This window comes from Etheostoma cragini, chromosome 19 (genome assembly GCF_013103735.1).
Source record: "Etheostoma cragini isolate CJK2018 chromosome 19, CSU_Ecrag_1.0, whole genome shotgun sequence".
NCBI lineage: Eukaryota > Metazoa > Chordata > Actinopteri > Perciformes > Percidae > Etheostoma > Etheostoma cragini.
Genome location: NC_048425.1, coordinates 1,805,233 through 1,824,542, shown reverse-complemented (window position 1 = coordinate 1,824,542; position 19,310 = coordinate 1,805,233). Strand labels below are relative to the sequence as shown.

Here is a 19,310-nt window from a genome sequence, read left to right as displayed (position 1 = left end):
CCCCCCCCAACACCACAGAAAGTCATTTAGTTACGCTTCTCTCTCATTAGTTGTGTGTGGTTGTGTGTGTGTGTGTGTGCGCATGACTGTTTGTGTGTGTGCGTGTCTGTCTGTCTGTCAGTGTGTGTGTGCGTGTTTGTGTGCGTGCGTGATTATGTGTGTGTGTGTCTTTGTATCCGTGTGTGTGTGTGTGTGTGTGTAGGTTTGTATTTGTAACTGTGCATTTGTGTGTTTGTGTGCGTGCGTGTGTGTGCGTCTGTGCTTGCATGTGTATGTGCGTGTGTGTGCGTCTGTGCTTGCATGTGTCTGTGCGTGTGTGTGTATGTGTGTGTGCGTCTGGGCCCGCGTGCGTCTGTGCCTGTGTGTGTGTGTGTGTGTGTGTGTGTGTGTGTGTGTGTTTGTGCATGCTTGAGTGTATGTGTGTGTGTGTGTGTGTGTTTGTAATTATGACTCCTCCCCCCCTCCCTAACTGTCCATCATGTAAAAAGTTCTCTTACTTTCCGTCTTTCTCGGTTGATTGTCTAAAGTCGTTTTATTTTATTTTATTTTATTTTGAGCTGCGACCCGAGGACAAACGTCCCAGTGTGTGTGAGCTGTACGAGCTTTTCATGAACCAAATTGTCTCGACATGACACGATGATCAACCTTTACGGACAAAAAACACCGTTTGTCTCTTCTCTCTCCCTCCCTTTACTGTCGTCACTGTCGTTATTACAGGCTAGCGAACATAGATGGAATTTAAGAAAAAGTTGGAAAGGAGATGAGGAATAAAATACAGTATAGCTACACATTTCTCTATAAATCAAGCTGAGTAGAAAGACACAACACACACACACACACACACACACACCGCTTATTCACACTACAACGACCCACTTCTAAAGAAATAGATCAACCTGGGATGTTAGTTTTTAAAGTAATGAAGTAAACAACGTGAAAGAGATCATTTAAATGTGTCTCGTAAGCAAGTAAAATGGTATTAATAACCTATCATCTTGCAGAAACCTTCTATTCTCTCAGACAGCACATTGTCCCCTCTGGGCCTCCGTATTTCGTCTCTGCACAAGACAACGATTTTATTCCTATCTATGTGATCTTTGTGTTTTATGGACTACTGGTCTGAGCTAAGATGACGTAATTGATCATACCATCTACAAAGAGTTGTTTTCCCTCTTTTCTCTGGCTCGTCCTGAGAAGGAGAGTTCTTCTGTCCCTGCCCTTCACTCTCCTTTCTGTGTGTCCCATTCACAGCTTCACAGCTTCAGGCTGCATTTTAACCGGTTCCCATCAAAGTCTAATGGCCTGTAGGTAACTCCGTTGTTCTCCTGTCCACCCGGGCCTCTCCTCTGTCTCCCTGTCTTCTCTCCCACATGCAGAAATACATGCCTGACTTGTGTGTTTAGGAGGAAGAGAAAGAGGTGGATCAGATCACAAAAGAAGGCGCGTCAGGGTGATATTTTAACCTCACCGTGCTGATGAAAAGCTGATGGACTAGAGCGAGGGGGGAGGGGGGGGGGGGTTTAGGGGGGTGTAGCATAGCATAGCGTAGCATAGCTGGGAGGTTTCTTTCTGCCTGCAGGCTACTTATATGTAGAAACACTTCAACCCTGGTTACACTGTGTCTTTGTGTTCTTGTACCTTTGCATTTGTTTGAATGTTTTTGTAGAGAGACCTTGTTCTTTTTCATGATGGGACACATTTTCAACCTCTAAGGCACAAAAATGTTTTGGCATTTGCAGTTTTGCAGAAGTTTAGTTGCAAAACCGAATATAATTTCCAGGTAGTCTTCCTATAGTTCAACAGGTAACTGTTGCTTGGTAACAGTTTTCACCGAGCTGGAGTCAGGCCTAAGGCTAAGCGTCTGATTTACATTATAATCCTGGGGAGTAAACCGTTTTTTCCAAAAAGTCCTGAGCGCTTATTTTGAACGTCATCGCCAACTTGTCGCAGCTTTTCAGTCTTTTCAAGTTGAAAAAGTTCAACTTTTCTGGATAAAACGCCCAACATCAAGCGCCTTTTTGACAGCCGACCAATGACAAGGGGCGTAGCCAGACCTGTTGTTTCCATAACAACAAGAAAACATGGGGTCAGGGGGACTGAGAGTCCTAAAATAGGACCGGGGGTTCCCTAAACTCGCTTTGTTTTATCTAACGTTAGCACCGCTCCACATAGCTCTCTAGGAGCTCATCATTGGCTGGGCTCAATCTGAGGGGCGGGATAAACGGTTGTTTTTCATATTCCCTCTCACGCAATAGGACAGCGCTCCAACCAACCAGAGCAACGCTGGCTGATAGACTCAACTCCAAACACATCTTCCTCTTTTGACCTTTGTGTTGTCTTGAAAATTAACATTTTTGTTGACGTTTTTTTACCAATGTTTTTAACTTTTTCGTTCGTATTTGTCCCTTTTTTCAACACTTTTGATGATTTTTTTCAATGTCTGTCACTTTTTTGACATTTTCAACACTACGTAACACTAACTTATTAACTTTAGTTTTACTGTTAATTTTGGAATTTATGGTCAATAAAAGCAGAAATTAGGAATTATTGAGACTAAAATTAAAGGAATGGATGTTGATGGATAATCACAGACTGGAATATGTCAACTTTTACTCAATACTATTTCAAAACCCCTTCAATTGTGCGTTGTGTGGAATCAATCATGTTATTTTGGGTTGTTATAAAGAACATTGATATAGGAAAACGGGTCAATTTGACCCGAGGAAAACACGAGGGTGAAGAATGACTTTAGAGCTTAACTCCAAGTCTTCCAGAGTCACGGCCAAAGCCATTTTCTTTGGTTTCAAGTAGCAGGAAATTCACTCTGCCGTCCTTAAGCCCCGCCCCCTGACTCTATACACAATGTGATTGGCCTCTTCCAAGGGAATCACATGCAATGCCTTTGTCTTTGCCATCCTGTTACTGTTTTAAAGGGGACAACTACTCTACAACTTCTTTTCCTCTGGCCTAACAGGTGTGTGTTTTTGAGACTCAAGATAATGACTGAAAAAAGAAATGCTGCCAAAGAAGAGACAAACTCAAGGATTAAAAACTTCCGCCTGGCCGTGTAGGTTATGATAAAATCTCAAGGTCTCTCTTTTGGTTCTTTTGAGAGCGCTGTCCAAAGCGAAGCAACAGCCGCAGCTTCTGAGACTTTACCCTGAGTTTTAGGAGCTCTTACCATTTATGGACAGATCTCAGCGTGCAGTGAGACAGACAGTCACTCAGAGCATCCATTTTAAAGAATTGAATCTCTTTTATAGCATTTTATAGCACAGAGGACCAGACCATAAAACGTCAGTGTACAGAAGGTGTCCCACCGGCCCTTACGTGTCTTTCCCATTTAAGGACATGACACTGTGGTCCAGTGAATCCTCTGATTCAGTGAATCAGAGGATTGACTGGGCCGGGGATTTTATGGGAGAGAAGGTCAAATTTGTAAACGTTCAGCTGCTCAAAATCAATCCAAGAAATGGCTTAAAGTTCCTTATTTCTTTTTTTTTTTTTTAAATATCATATTCAAAGATGATGTTAAAGCCTTGAAAACAACACAAACTAGCCGATACAAAGTCCAAAAGAGTTATTACTGCCCTTTTAATGTTTTCATTGCAAGATTTTTAAAAATACAGTATATCATCAAAAAAAGTAGGGTGCAGGATGATGATAAGAAACTAAGTAAAACATTTAGAAGAAAACGTCCTTGATAACTCTGCAGAAAACACAGCAAATGTTTCCCTGATAGAGAAAGTTATTGACACCAAGCGAGGGAAATAAAAGGACAAATACCTGCACCGCAGCTGGATTCACGCAATGTTACCAGATCATCAGATAATTTCTGCATCACATATCACACGAAAATGCTATTTTGGGCCAAATGTCCGTCACCTTCCTCTGTCTCTGTGTTGGCGTTCTAACCTCCGTTGGACTTCTGAGGACTATGGTTACCTGGTCCTAAGATCTCTGCAGGGTAAATCCAGACAGCTAGCTAGACTATCTGTCCAATCTGAGATTTCTGTTGCACGACTAAAACAACACTGGAACGAACACCATGTTCCACCAAAACAAGTTCCTTCCCAGGTTATTTTACAGTGGTTTCATGCAACTGGCGTCTGGCGCTTGGCACCACCCAAGACAAGTATGGCTTTAAAAAATCATTTAAGACATATTTATTTCAAAGGAATTCAATATTTAACATAAAGTTAGTTGGTACAGGGCTTTTATCATATTTCTTAAAATAGATTAATCTATTCGGAGTAGTGTCTTTCGTTTCATTTCTTCTATTAATTGTGTTAACTGTAAGATTTACTTATGATTTGTATTTTCAAAATGTATGAATGTGTGTGTATGTGTTTGTGTGTGTGTGTGTGTGTGTGTGTGTGTGTGTGTGTGTGTGTAATAAAATGTCATAATAAGTCAAAGGAAAAGATTGTAGGACTCCAGGAAAAAGAGCTTTTAGTGACTGCTGAAGCTAATGGTGATCCAAATAAAACAAACAAACGAACAAGATGGTTGTGATTGGTTTATAGAAATGCCAATAAACCAGAGCACGAATTCTCCCATAACTGAGCGCGGTGTGGACTCGCCAGACCCTCTTCTGCAGCGCTGTGGAGGAAGGTCTGGCGATGCGAGACTAGGCTGAAAACACTGTGTTTGTGTCTGAACCAGCTCATCCAATCAGTGTCCGGCTCCAGGAAGAAGCAACCGGGTGTTATGAGTTTTTCCTTCAGAATCAAAGCAGTTGTTGTTGGGCCTCCATGCTGCTGTAGTGTCTGTAGTACCAGGATGCTGCTCTGAGTCTGACCCTGACCCCCCTGCAGAGGGGGGAAAGATAAAAGACTTTAAAAAAGACATCAACATCATCAACATACTCAATGATCCAGACGGTCCCTGCCCGTCTGGTCCTCCACGCAGGTTAAAACAAGCATCAAAGATTATTTAAATGTGGCCCAGACTTTAACAGACTTCTGCACCCTGCAGCCAAGTTAGTTAATTAGTCATAATATCATAATAACTGAGATTTAAAGGACTGAAGCTGCTGCCGTTAGTTAGTCAGGGGGGTAAAAGTGAAATTTAATGGACTGAACAATTCCTGTGGTCTTGTTACAGCACCTCAGGCTCGCCCAGGTGTGTGTTGGTGTGTGTTGGTGTGTGTTTGTTAGGGGTCACCGAGTGGAATTTTCCCTCCGTTTGTGATCAGACGTTGAGGGGGGGGGGGGGGGGGGGGGGAGAGACGATGTCTGCCTGTCTGCTTCCTCACATCACCCCCTGTGGTCAAAAAGAGGAACTCACAGCTCCAGTGTGTCTCTCTTCAACACTGTGACCAGGGCTAAAAATCAGCCCTGGACTTTAACCCACATGGGCCCATCATCCGGCCATCCACCTCCAACCTTACGCCACAGACACCAGCCAGGATGTCCTGGTACTACGTCACAATACTATAGCCCATCAGACGAGGTAATCACAGCCAGTAGCATCTCAAAACCAATGACGATTGTGTTTATTAATGAAGTCATTTCATGGTCAACGGGAAGACAACACAGGGGTTAAACAGCCGAGTGAAATCGCAGCCAACCCGCCATTCATTTCTAATGCGTTTAATGTTCCAGATTAACCCAAAATGATTGAACACGTTTAGTTTGACAGCACTCAAGGGCGTCAATGGGATCATTTTCAGAATCATGATGCACACCCATGGTGATCGCTGACTATGCAGTTTGCTAAGATGGTGATTGATCAAAATGTGACTTAAATTCATATTCTTATTTATATACAGTGGGCTGATTATTTATTTTACTTGTGTGGAACAATCTGCGTTTTTTTTCTGATAATTTGAATGAAAGACACTTTTCTGATAAAGATTTTTTTTTTTTAAATGGTTCAAATTTGACGCGAGGACAACAAAAGGTTGCTCTCCTGTCGACTAGTGACGACCACTGCTCTGAGGTTTTAGGGCAGTTCTTCTTCTATTCGTCTTTTAGGGTGTTTGCCTATGACCTGATGTCACGTCTTTGATATCAAAGTTCTCAGAACAAACTCAGCTTTCTGTATCACGGGGCCCAGATTTGTTCTAGTGCAATGTGTTAAGAGATAATCTGGCCTTAAAACTGAAGTGAAATTCTTCTTTTTCAAACCCCCCCCCCAAACAAAATACATCTACTAACATCTGTGCAGATATTTCTGTATTATCGCTGAAATAGAGACATGGAAGAAACTTTAATTGGACGTGAGCTTGCATCCTTCATCCTCAAAGGGTACATTAGATAGACAATAATGTGGCTCCAGAAACCTGAATACACACCATGAATTAGTCTATACACACACACACACACACACACACACGTACACACACACACACACACACACACACACACACACACTCGAGTGAAATCTGTCAGGACCGCTAGCACTCTATTAACACCACCTCGACGAGTGAATAAAAAAATCTCTCTGTCAGTGAAACTTCCGTTGCTAAAAATAGATCCTGGTTGGCAGGGCGGCGGGATACGTGGAGGCAACCTGAGGTGCACGCTGGCTCAATGACTCAGTGGCTTTTTAAAGAAGATGCACTTGTTTGCAGAGCTACTGATGGTTTAAAAAATAATCAGGTTTGTCTGTTATCAGGTAGGCTGTGTTGGGGGGGATCTCTTAGCTCTTTGTGCTAGTCATTATTTGGATTTCTTTGTTGCTTGCTCATGGTTTTGGGTTGTTTTTTAGTCTCAGTTTCTCAGTTTTAAAGTGGAAGAAAGTGAAATAATGTGTCTTGCATTTGCTTATTTGCTATCTTGCTGAGAGTTACTACTCTTGTATTTGTATGTTAACTGAAACATGAAGCCAAGGGGTGGTTAGCTAGCTTAGCATAAAGACTTGAAACAAGGAGAAACAGCTAGCCTGGCTCTGGCTCCTAGCTCATTAGAATGTTGGATCTTGTTGGTTTCCTTCATGTATGCTATGGTTCAGAAGGGTGGTTTTTTTATTGATTGAGTCATATAAACCGAATAATAAAAGTCAGATAGTGTTAGATCGATCCATTGCCTCTACTTTAGCACTCATATAATAAGTGTATCTGATAATGTCGCAGCTTATTGTCCTCTAAACCTCATGATGTCTCCGTCTGAGGTCTTTTTAATGCTGATATACTGTCACATATTTAACAGTTCAAAGAGAAAAAAAGTTGGCCCTGTGGGACCAAAATGATCTTAACCAGGCTGTCATCCTGACACACACACACACACGCACACACACACACAACACACACACACACACACACACACACACACACGGCAGTGTTAGGGGGCATTTATCTTTTGACGTTCCATGGGGACGCACCGATCGGTTTACACTTGTTGTTGTCGGACGAAACCTTAAACTATGCTGGTGAAGGCGTGTGTGTGTGTGTGTGTGTTTGTGTGTGTGTGTAGAACTTTAAGGACACAGCTATGTAAATTCCTTAGCTCTTCTGAGGCACATTAACTCAATCTCACATTTCTGCCCTCTAATATATGACCTGTAATTGCTGTCCTATTGTGTCTATAGACAAAACATGCATGCACACGCACACACACATACACACACACACACACAAACACACACACACACACACACACACACGCACACACATGCATACAATCTCCACATATACGTATACCTTTTCCCTGATTCCTTTTTGCACATGTCGCTCCAAGGTAAAGAGAAATCACAGTGGTGGAACCAGATCTTCTTTCAGTCCTCCTCCATCTTTCCCTCCACCTCTTTAGAAGATTATTTTCACACCGTCAGTCCCTCCGTCACACCCTCTTTTTATCCCAGCTGTACCTGTTGGATGCCATTACATCTCACACAAGAAAATGCAGCTAAATGAATGCTCTTTGTGTTTTAAATAGCGTTAAAAAAATGAATAATGAAACACAGTGTGTAGCGGCCGGTGTTGATTGTGTACCTTACCGCCACAAATTAGTCTATGTGTGGGAAACACTGGATGATTAATAGAAAACCTATAGAGCTAATGGCTCCCGGGCGCGATGAATGGTATGTTATATTATCGACTCTTGCAGCTCCGGTTCTGCTTGTTCTGGATTATTTGACGAGTAAATTCCTTGTTTACCATCAGCTGTGTTCCTACTCAGCCAGCTAATGTAAACGTCATGCTACGCTAATGGATCCTTCTGTATTACAATCTGATTGTGCACTGTAAATATTATCTTTAGCATCAAATGTATGGCTGGCTCGGCTTCGCTCGTTGAACTCAAATCTTTGTGGTCTAATATTGCTTCAGTCAATAAAACTGTCTTGTTAGTCGTCTTTGTCTCGAGATGGATAATTTGTCAGACTCAGTCTAAATATTTGTTTCGTGGTCAGCTATCGAGTTAAGTTCCATCAACACTTGGAAGTGATTTATCAGCGTAATATTCCCTTCATGTTGCACAGTGAGAATTATTGCAGGATCTTAACATGCAGACCTTCAAATCCTCCAGCTTACCATAACGTAGTTTATTGTCTACGTGTCAGAGTGACTGCCAAGACCAAATGAAACTTTATGTTTCCATTTCATTGTTAAGCAGATTTTAAGTGAGTTTTAAATATGTTGTGGAAGACTGTCCAAGTGTTTCCATCAACTGGTTTAGAGCAAATAAACTACACTGTACAACGCGTAGTTTCACTAAACGTCACACAAATGGTTGTAGGTTGCAAACCGGCTTGCTAAATCAAAGAGTTGAGAAGCTAAATGGAGAGAGGAAGCATTGTACAAGTTATTTGAGGAATGATGGTGAGTTCAGGGTTCGGTTCAGGTGGGAAAAGGGGGCGCCATTCAACGCCCAGACCTGCGATTATTGCTCACCTGTTTAGGCAGTGTAGCCATGATCTTGCTCTACATTTTATTTTTAAAGATTATTTTTGGGGTATTTATTTTTGACAGGACGGATGAAGACATGAAAGGGGGATGACATGCAGCAAAGGGCTGCAGGTCGGAGCCAAACCCAGGCCCGCTGCGTTGAGGACTAACCCTCTATATATGGGCGCCCGCTCTACCAACTGAGCCACCTGGGCGCACAATCTTTCTCTAATCTTAACCAAAAGCCTGACTTGTCTAAAACGTCCAAACGTCCAAGCGTAGCCTGCCGTTTATGTCTCTCAAATGTCAGCATGAATGAGTTCTGCACAATATGAGGAAAACATCTGATTGTGATTATCTATTTTGGACTGATATTGCGATTTGATTCAAAAAAATTTGGAGGGAGTGAACATTTTTGTGTCATTGTTCTAATTTTCACTGAGACTCATACAGTATATATGAATGTAAAGGGATTATATTGTGATTTTGTACAAAACGGACCCGTACCAAACCAATTTTTTTCTTTAGTCCATAGGATACGATGTGTAGTCTGGGACATCCCTGCAGTACCACAACGCCTCATTCAGAATGGTTTGACCCATATTTTGCCTTTAACAAACATTGTGCCGTTCCCCTGCCGCGATTTGGGTCTTGCACTAGTCCATATTGCGATTTCAATAAGAATAAATCACGCAGCCCAAGCATTCGTTCTGTTACCACTCCATGAAAGTTGCCAGAAAACGTTGGTGCCACCTGCTCGTTGCTCTGTGCCAATCCTTCCCTTCCCATCTTTCCTGCTGTCGGCTTGCCGGCGGGTCGTTTCTGACTGATTTACCCCTAAACACACATCTCATCTGCTCCACCGATCCGCCGTGTTCCTCCCCCTCTGTGTCTGCGCTCTCGTTTGGACAGCGGCTGGCAGTTTGCTTTGGCTCTGCCTGGAGTCTAGTCCTTTGTCTCTGTCTGTATCCACTGCACTTTGTTGTCCTTTGCCACATGAAACGTCTCATTTTTATTGCCTCTGGATGACATAATTGAGCTGGCGTGTCCCCGGCTGTTTGTGCCAGTTTTGCCGGTGGGCACACCGGAGAGTTGGGGATGTTCATTCCAAGCGTGTCTGTGTTGAAAGGTGGAGAATTCACCCATACGTTTAGAGTCTGTATTTCAACAGGTTGTAATAAATAAACGATGAGACATCATTTGTGATGTGCAGTCGGACAGGTGAGGTAGACTGAAACCATGGAAACAACTAGGGGAATCCCAATGTTATTGTTGCATTGAACGAATTATGGGATTGTCTACATGTTTGTGTACTTGAGTTATGTTTCTGATTTCCGTTTGTTTCTTGTGAGATCTCCACCTTTTCTGTGCTTTCTGTCGAATATACAGTAAGTTTATCTTGTGATTCTAAACAGCCCCCTGCGATGATTGTTGACCCTGCATGCACTTTAAAAGTGACACGCTGTTCTATATTTGGTGGTTTGGGTTCATTTTCACGTCATCGTTCTGCACTCAGAGTGGATTTACAGCTGGAGAGAAACCAAAGCCCTACCGGAAGCTCATGTTTCCGCCATGTGGACCGTCGGACAGCGTCTTGGCTGGAGGTCTGGATACAGATATGGGGTTGTGGTGAGAGTCTGAACGTTAACAGAAGTAGTCAGGGCAACGCAAAAGTGTAACTTGAGGTTCAACATTGGGGAGGGGGGCGACAAAAATCTGGAAATAAATGGTTAAAAAAAACAAAAACAAAAAAACAGCAATCAAACAGCAGCAAATGTCAGAAAAACTTTGAAAAACTTTTGGGAAAAAATACAAAAAAGACAACAAAAACTCAGAAAAAAACAACAGGAAAACATAGAAAAACCTGTCCAAAAAATGACAAAAAAACTCATAAATTAAGCAACTAAAAAGTCGGAAAAACAACAAAAATAGAAGGCAATACAAAAAAGCAAACCACCAAAAGTAGGGATTATCAGTGGGGTTGACACGTGTAACAAACATTTTTCAGATCTGTTTGGAGATTCAGGTCTTGATAAAAGACTGTGAGTCCCTGATGTAGGCCTGTAAAGGTGGCGTGAGCAGCCAATAAGACAGGCACGGTGGGTGAGGATCGGTTGATACGAAAGCATCCAGGATCATTCTGGCGTTCATCGATCCTCCTTTCACTGATAACGTCTACGTAGAGAGAGATGGACTTCAGGAGCCGTGCAGGGCTGTAATACAGGCCCGGGACCGGAGGATCCGCTTCATAAACCTGTACCAACAAGACGTTAGCTCCTGGGTCGTGCACGTTCCCGCTCCGGGTTCATTTGACTCTTTAAAAAAAAGTACTTATATGTTCACGATGGAAAAAAGAGAGAGGGAGAAATCCATACACGCACGCACACACACGGAAAAAGCATGATTTTAGGAAAAAGACATTAACACCTCTGTTACGGTCCTAAAGAAATGAATATACAACTTTTAAATGGTCAAGTTGAGCATTTCACATGATCTTGAATTCTGCTTGAAACTTCCTCCTTTTATTGAGTTTTAAATCTTAAACTCTTGTTATTGTTACTCCTCAAAAAGTGAACATTAAAGTGAGCTCCCTCTTCTGATGTTAATGTATTTTGTTCAAAGGCAACAGCAGCGGTTTACAGTATTTACATTCATCAGACTCGGTTTTAGAGCCGCACATTTCTGCTGTCTGACCGAGTTATAGACGACCTGACCCCACCTGGGTGGCCTGCATGTAACAGACACACACGTGACACACACGTGACACACACACACACGTGATACACACATGCACGCACACACACAATGACACAAACACGCTGTGGAATAAACAGAAGTAAAGGAGGAACACTGGAGGCCTACACACAGCTGGTTAGTCTCCAGTGGCGGATGTCAGGGTCACAGATGGACCAGAGCCCCGAGAGGAAGAAGAGCGAAAGATAGGATGGGGAGGGGAGGAAGGAGAGGAAGGGAGGATGCGGGGAAAGGCAGGGCGAAGAAAGGAAACATGCGGATGAAGTGATGACGAAAAAAAGGGAAAGGACGTGTTGATAAAGATAAACAGGAGGACATTTAGGAGAGGAAAAAGACTCCTCTTCTTCTTCCTTTTATCTCCACATTTTCTTAGTTTGCCCTTTGTCTTTCTTTATTTGCATAAGCAGTCACAACCTCTCATTCCTCGTGTGTCTTTTTCCTTGAAGCCATTCCTCAATGTCAGGTTCAGGGTCAGGAGAAATGTAAAGAGGGTCCTCCATGGTCAAATATTCATAATCATTTATTGGTTGTTAACATGTGATGGCGTGCTGATTGACAGGCGGCGGACTAAATCCTTGTGCATCACTCAGTAAGGGAAGCGTGAAGGGTCAATTTAGGGATTGAAGGCGATTGGTAGTATTTCTTGAATCTATGCAACAGCAAATACATTTTTTTAAATTTTTTTGAACAGTTAATTTTAACAGAACATTCCCAGACAATGGACCTGAGAGACAAATTACAATACAAAAATGACATGAAAGTGAATAAAGTCAACATATAATAAAGGATTGTGGAACATTTTTATACATATTTAGGTATAAAATAATATAAATCCATAAACCAACACATCAAATTAAACAAAACAAGGTAGAATCTACCCAAATGTTAGCACTGATAATGTGATAATGTGCAACACACACCCATCTCTGCATGAAAGGCTCCGTTTTCAGTGGCTGATTTGCTGTCATTTGTTCCATTATATAGACTCTTTTTCGGTCTCTGTGTTAAGGCGCTGACACAGTGACTCCATCATCGTCCCTCGGACAGTCTGGCGAGGTCGGGGACTTGAGTCTGTTCGGTGTGGTCCGTGCCGTCAACTTTCGGAGGGGCCGTTGGCCTTCATTTTGGCCAACATGACATGCTCGGTCGGAAGGCGGGCACTGACGGCAGACAGACTCAAATGACCAATCTGATTGGTGGAGTGCTAACCCCGAAACAATCGGCGGGATGAGCGTGACTAGAGTCTTGTCAAAATCTCACGAAATTCTTTTAAACTGACCTTTGTTGATCCGGAAAGACAGATTTTTGGACTATTTCTCGCTTAAAATGTTTTCAGAAACACGTTTCGGTAAAACTATTTTAGTAAAATATGAGATTGTATTTTGACGGAGAAACCAGACCCACGTGACGTGTTCGTCCAATCAGCTCAGTCAGTCTGACGGCGTTTTGGGGGGTCGGTGTCATTAAGGTTGATGCTTTTGGCACCTTCCAATTCAATACGTTACATTACATGTCATTTAGCTGACACTTTTATCCAAAGCGACTTACAATTGCTATACACTGTAAATATAGTAAATATCAGAGGGTGCACGCCTCCGGGGCAACTAGAGGTTAAGTGTCTTGCTCAGGGTTGGCTGATGTATTGCAGTGGGAACTGAACCCACTCCAAAGGCATGTGTCATATCCACTGCTCCATCACCACCAGCTCATCGTTATCATTGTCTTGGTGATCAGAGGAAGCATTCTCAATGTGTATTCTGGTCTGTATTGTACATGTCAACAAGTCCTCCTAACAAAACACTAAAAACTAATTTTGGTATCCTAACTGTAATATCCTAACTGTAATATTGAGTAACAAGAATGCTTATCTGTAAGCTATGTCATTTACTTACTTATGAAGTCTAACAGTTCCTTTTCCTTATCCTGTATCTGGAGTGAGCTGCTAATAAGGGATGTTCCAGAAGGAGGCGCTATTACATTGAGTTCTTAATCCGAGTATGTCATGCTGACAGGATGTTGTCTCTAGATGTAGAAAATGGACCGCAGAAGTTGTTGCTAGCCAGAGACATGTGAAAGTAGCTTCGTAACTTGTACGGATGTCATGCCTGTCCGTTTGTGTTAAACGTTCAAAGGATTCGGGATGTTGTGGACATTAAGTTCTTCCTTAGAAGATATAACACAAATGTCATTGTATTTTATGGATAGAAAAGGACAAAAGCACATACTAATTATTTAACTATATAACACTGGTGCTTTCCTTCCGGTGTATTAGCCCTCCCTCTCCGACCTTTAACCCCCCACCATCATGTTAGCAGTGAGGATTTCTATAACACTCTACGCATGCAAAGCTTTATCTCACTCCCCCCCCTAAACAAACTGGCTGTCCTGTTGTCCCCTCTGTATAGCTGAATAGACGCCAGTTTATGCCATTTATCCGGCCAACCCTAGACTCAACATTCACGGGGATAACATCAGCAGACCCTATAGGAAGGGACAAGTCCAGACGCTGCCTCTCTCAGGTCTATGAACAGCAACGGGTTTAAGCTCTTAAAAAGGCTACAGTTAGATGCTCATACATGAAAGTGTTTGGACAGTAAAGTATGCGCAAATAACCAGGAGATTGATTGGGGAACATAAGCTAAAGCTGAAAGGCCCTTAGCTGTGTGCTGCCGGGATGACGGAGTGGAAGAAAAGGAGTGAACACAGCGTTGAGTTCATCCGGAGCGTGCCTGTTCCATCACGTTGTGTCAGCGAATGGATGCAAATGATGCTTTTGTCTGGAGTGCTGTAACCTTTTCTGTACATGTCGAGCCCTGTGGCACATTTACATTCCTTTAGCTCAACCTCACACGCCATAACCTTATCGTAAAGGGTGACTTCACTCAAATTAGCGGTGAGTTTTGTCACGCACAACGTCGGGACGTAAGACACAGGGTGTGAGATGGTGTGACGCTCAAATAGCTCTCAGGGTAAGTCAAGAGTTTCTCTGGGAGGAAGAGTCAGTTGTAAAGCCTGACATCGGCAGAACAAATGGGAGTTAGTGTGGAACTTTGTAATTGTATAGACCTACAACCGCTGGGTCGGGTGCCTTTGGTGTTGTTATTGACACTATAAAGATCCTTTAACGTCATATCTAAACACACTTGGTCGGGACTATTGGCGTCATGTTATGTGTCAATGACAAGAACAGGACAGTTGGGTTTAGGAAGGGTTAAGGGGGTCGCTTTCCACATAAATATGAGGTAAACTGTTGGGATTTGCCTGCTGGTCGACTGGAAATCTGTGTGAACAGGATTTATATATTTTAGTCTCTGTATTCTGACGTATACGTGTGTTAGGGCTGGGGGGGGGGGGGGGAATTAATACAGCATAGTATTGCGAACATTTTCAGTGTCAATACTGTATCGATACACGGGCGCCAAGAATGGATCTTTTATTTTGTGTGTTGACTGGCCTTTGAGAAAATGAAACCTCAGATGGGCCAATCTGGAATCTTGCCCTTTATGAGGTCATGAGGAGCAAGGTTACCTCCGCTCTCTCTGCTTTGCCCGCCCAGAGAATTTGGCCCACCCATGAGTGAGACACATCATGGCCTTCAAACAAGCAAAGTGGTGGTTGGTCAACGCCACACCCCCAACCTCCACCTCCCCCCCCCCATGCACATGCATTCATTTTCCGTTGTGGGGGGAGGGGCTTAGGAGACCGTTTTGGGCTTTAGCAGAAAGGGGGGAGGGACTGAGAAGTTGCTGGATCTTTCCAATCCTACCTCCAGCCCCTTTAAGGGACTGGGGAACACACTGGCGTTACCTGCACGTCTAACAGCACGGACTCCATGTGAATTTATTAACTTCTAACAACTCTTTATTGTGCGCGTGTTTTCCTCGTCAGACCTCTTCCACTCTGGGGGTTGAGTGCTCTCCCTTAGGCGCATCATCTGTTTGCCCATATCCTCCTTCCCTTTGAACTCAAGGCGTGGACAGAGGAAATGGTGCGAGGATCTCCGCCTGAGTGCCTCTCGGCCCTGCTCAGGTAGAGGCCGGATTATGTCCCAGAACAATGCATCGGCAGGGCCAACAACAATGTGAGGCCGCCGGCTCTGATTGGATAGTAGCTATGGAGGTATTCCTGCCTTAACAAAAAGAGGATAATTAGAGTAACATGATACAGAGACGGGGCACCGTCTTTTGTCATTCCCGGCTTCTTGTTCCCCATTTTTTCAACCACAAATGTTGCTCGAATTTCCCTTAAACTGCAGAAAGATCTCATCTTATTTTTGTCTTTTACTTAATCTGGAGTACCGTTAATTAGAGCTGGGCGATATGGAGAAAATCAAATATGTCGATGCGGATACTGCAGCGATATTGTAGGCTTCCACAAAAATATTTTGATAAACAAATAAAGAGTTTTGATTAAATAATCACCAATAATGGGAATGCAATGACTAAATGGGTAAAGGCAACTAATAAAACAGCAAGAACAGTCCGGTAAGAACATGACATCCCTTAACTGTAATGCTGCCTTTAAAACCAGGAAAAGACAACACTTATATCACGATGTCCATAATTTAAGAAGATATGTAGCCTCATGTATTGATGGCCATATGCTATAATAACGATATATTTCCCAGCCCTACAGTTAATGCTCTTCACGGCTAGTTTATTGCAGTTATTTGGAACTTCTTCTTCTTGAGCCTCTTTGCCAAAAGATTCATTTGAGCTGCGCTCTCTTCCGGGCCTCCCTCCTTTCTCTCTTCTTCCCTTTCCTAGCGCTCTCCATCGGCCCCAGTGTCACTGTTTTCCTGCTCACCTTCTCCCTCTCTTGCCCTCCTTCTGTCACTGTGATTAGAGGAGTGAAGGAGATCAGAGGGGAGAAAGCAGGAGCAGCACCACTGACCTTTCCCATCCTTCTCTTGCACCCTCCCTCTGTTGTCCATGCCCGCTCTCTCCTTCTTGTGTTTTTCCTTCCTTCTCCACCATGTGCTCATGTGTGTGGGCAATGTTGCATTGGCCTGCAGTAGATGTTCAAGGTTGTGCTCGTTTTAACTTAATTGAGTTAGATATTAATCTGGGCCTACAATAACATGTAGGGCAGCCTAAAACCTTTATACCTTTTAGTGCATATCTAATGCCAAATTATTAAAATAATTTATTGCCATGCTAATAATTGTTGCCATGATTTTTAATGTTAAACATTCATGCGGCTAATCCTGAGGATTAACTGTAGTTATATTTGCTAATAATATGTTGGATTAATATTAAATCTTTTAACTTTTAAAAATAATTTGGAGTCCCCCCCCTGTATTGACTCTGAGGACCCCCTAGGGGCCCCCGGACCCCATGTTGAAGATCCCTGTATTAGACGGAGACCCAAACTAGACCATCTGATGACTACTTACGGAGGTCCCGGAGGGTCCTTGACCTCCATTATTGTGGCTATGAAAACTCACAGACTGGTGGTCATATTAATACACCCCTGTCCGTAGAACCTCCATCACACCCCAGGCTACACCCCTCACCCAAGAGGTAACCTTGCACCTTATGACCTCATAAGGAGCAAGATTCCAGAGTAGGATACCCAGGGCTCGGTTTACACCTATCACCATTTCTAGCCACTGGGGGGCCGTAGGCAGCCTGGGGGAACGCATATTGATGTTAAAAAACTCATAAAGTGAAATGTTCATGCGGTGGGACCTTTAATTATTTGTTTAAGTCAAGTGTCTGTATTTGACTCGTAGAAACAAACAGTTATATAGAATTGTAATATATAATATATATAATATATAATATAATACATATATATCTGCTCAGCATGTGGTCAATGGAGTGGTTAGATGGTGTTTGCTGTTTTGAAGTTTTAAAAAGCTCATACATACGAGCTTACGCTACTCATACGTCAACTTATAAAAGCTCTCTCATGTGCTGCTTATAACCTCTGAAAGCGATGCGTGATGTTTGGTAGAGATCTCAGGAATGTCACACTGAAACTTTTAAAAGGTCAATCTGTAGTTCAGTTGGAGTTTATGTGCCACTGAAGGTGTGTGGGTTTGCGTATTGTGCATACAACGGGACGTGTGAGGACGTTAACGAGCAGAAGCAGAAGGAAATCAAAGGTTTTTGTGCAGGAGGAAGATTGAATTTTTGGATAAATGCCATTTTGTTACCTAGAATAAAAATGCATCTGAAACCAGTTCTTTGGGGGGAAAAGATCCTAACTTAACGTTTACTTATGTGGCAACAGATCTTTATGACAATTGAGCAAACTTCAACTCATTTGTGGAAACACAAATCTAGCCCTTTACAAGGATCCACATGGCTGCATTAACAACGTCCTCCTTTACCCTCTATCCTCCCACTGTGTGATGCCATTTAACTCATCCGTTTTCACCTTGTGTGTGTGTTTTTTTGTTTTGTTTTTAAGCCTTTCGCTCCTAGTCGCCCTGGCTGAGAAAACAAACCTTCCCCAGGTCCCGGTAACATCATGAAAGGAGTCTAAAAAGAGTCCTTAAGGGCCTCCCCGGGGCTGATGCTGCTTCTTGTATCAATGGCTTTATTCTTTGTTAAGAGGCTTGACTCTGCTTGTAGTTAAAGCTGGTTTGTGTCTCTGTTTCTGATCAAAGACGAGAGCCAGAGGGAACGGACCGCGGTCACACAGATAAAGGCTAAAACACAAGAGGAAACCTCACAGTACATTATGTAACAAACATGTTCTGTTTGTTACATAATTCTGCCTTTTAAAGTATCTCCACTGACCAAAGCTGGAGCCTTCTTTCTAAATTCCTGTATCTCTGCTAAATTCTCACTGACGCAACTGTTCCTCACATCGATACAGGACTCATGGAGGTGTGCCCTACATTTCCATGTGCTCCTCTGCCTCTGTTTTCAGTCCCTTTTGTTTGATTTGTTTCTTTAATTCATGCAGGGATTTAAACAAAGACTCAGGCCACGTCCACACGTACCAAAACAATCTCTCTTTTCCCCATCTTCCCTGGCATTGTTTTAAGGATATTAGCATCCAAATGGATTCATTTGTAACTGACTCAACATGTTACTTCATATTCCAGGCCTGTAGGTGGTGCTGTTTCTGCTACAGAAATTCACCAACAAACAGAGAAGAAGAAGCAGAGCATGTGCCTAAAGCCAGCACGCTGTACACAAACAGACAGTAGATTTGGCCCTAGTAACCCTAATGGGCACAATATCTTCTCCAGCACGGAATTACGATTTTTCTTTCACTCTCGGACCAGGTTTTCAAAAGTGTAGTTTCTAAAGTGCATCCTCAGGCAGTACGTCTACAGGATTTATTTGGACAATCAGACAAAATAATGCAAAACATGTTTGTTTACACCAAAAAGCACATGGGTGGGTATATATATATATATATATATATATATATATATCTACAGTACAGGACCCACCTTCTCATTCAACGTGTTTCCTTTATCTTCATGACTATCTACATTGTAGATTATCACTGAAAGCATCAAAACTATGAAAGAACACATGTGGAATTATGTACTTAACAACAAAGTGTGAAATAACTGAAACATGTCTTATATCCTAGTTCCTTTACAGTAGCGTATAATGTGTTTCCAAAGCATTGTTATGTAATCGTGGTCTGTTTTTATGTCTGCAGGGCGTGGGGAAGTCTGACGAGCCGTGTGGAGGCCGGGACTGCGGCGCAGGATGCCGGTGCAGCCCGGAGAAAGGCAGCAGGGTGAGTCCTGTCT

The 19,310-nt window shown here is 42.8% G+C and overlaps 1 protein-coding gene across 1 annotated transcript in view; it reads left to right on the top strand.

The window, feature by feature from the left end:
- Positions 1–19,310, top strand: part of col4a6 (collagen, type IV, alpha 6) — a 131,135-nt gene that overhangs the window by 49,780 nt on the left and 62,045 nt on the right. Inside the window, exon 4 of the mRNA XM_034901115.1 lies at positions 19,217–19,297. Coding sequence (XP_034757006.1) covers positions 19,217–19,297 — 81 coding nt within the window. The remainder of the gene's footprint in view (positions 1–19,216; positions 19,298–19,310) is intronic.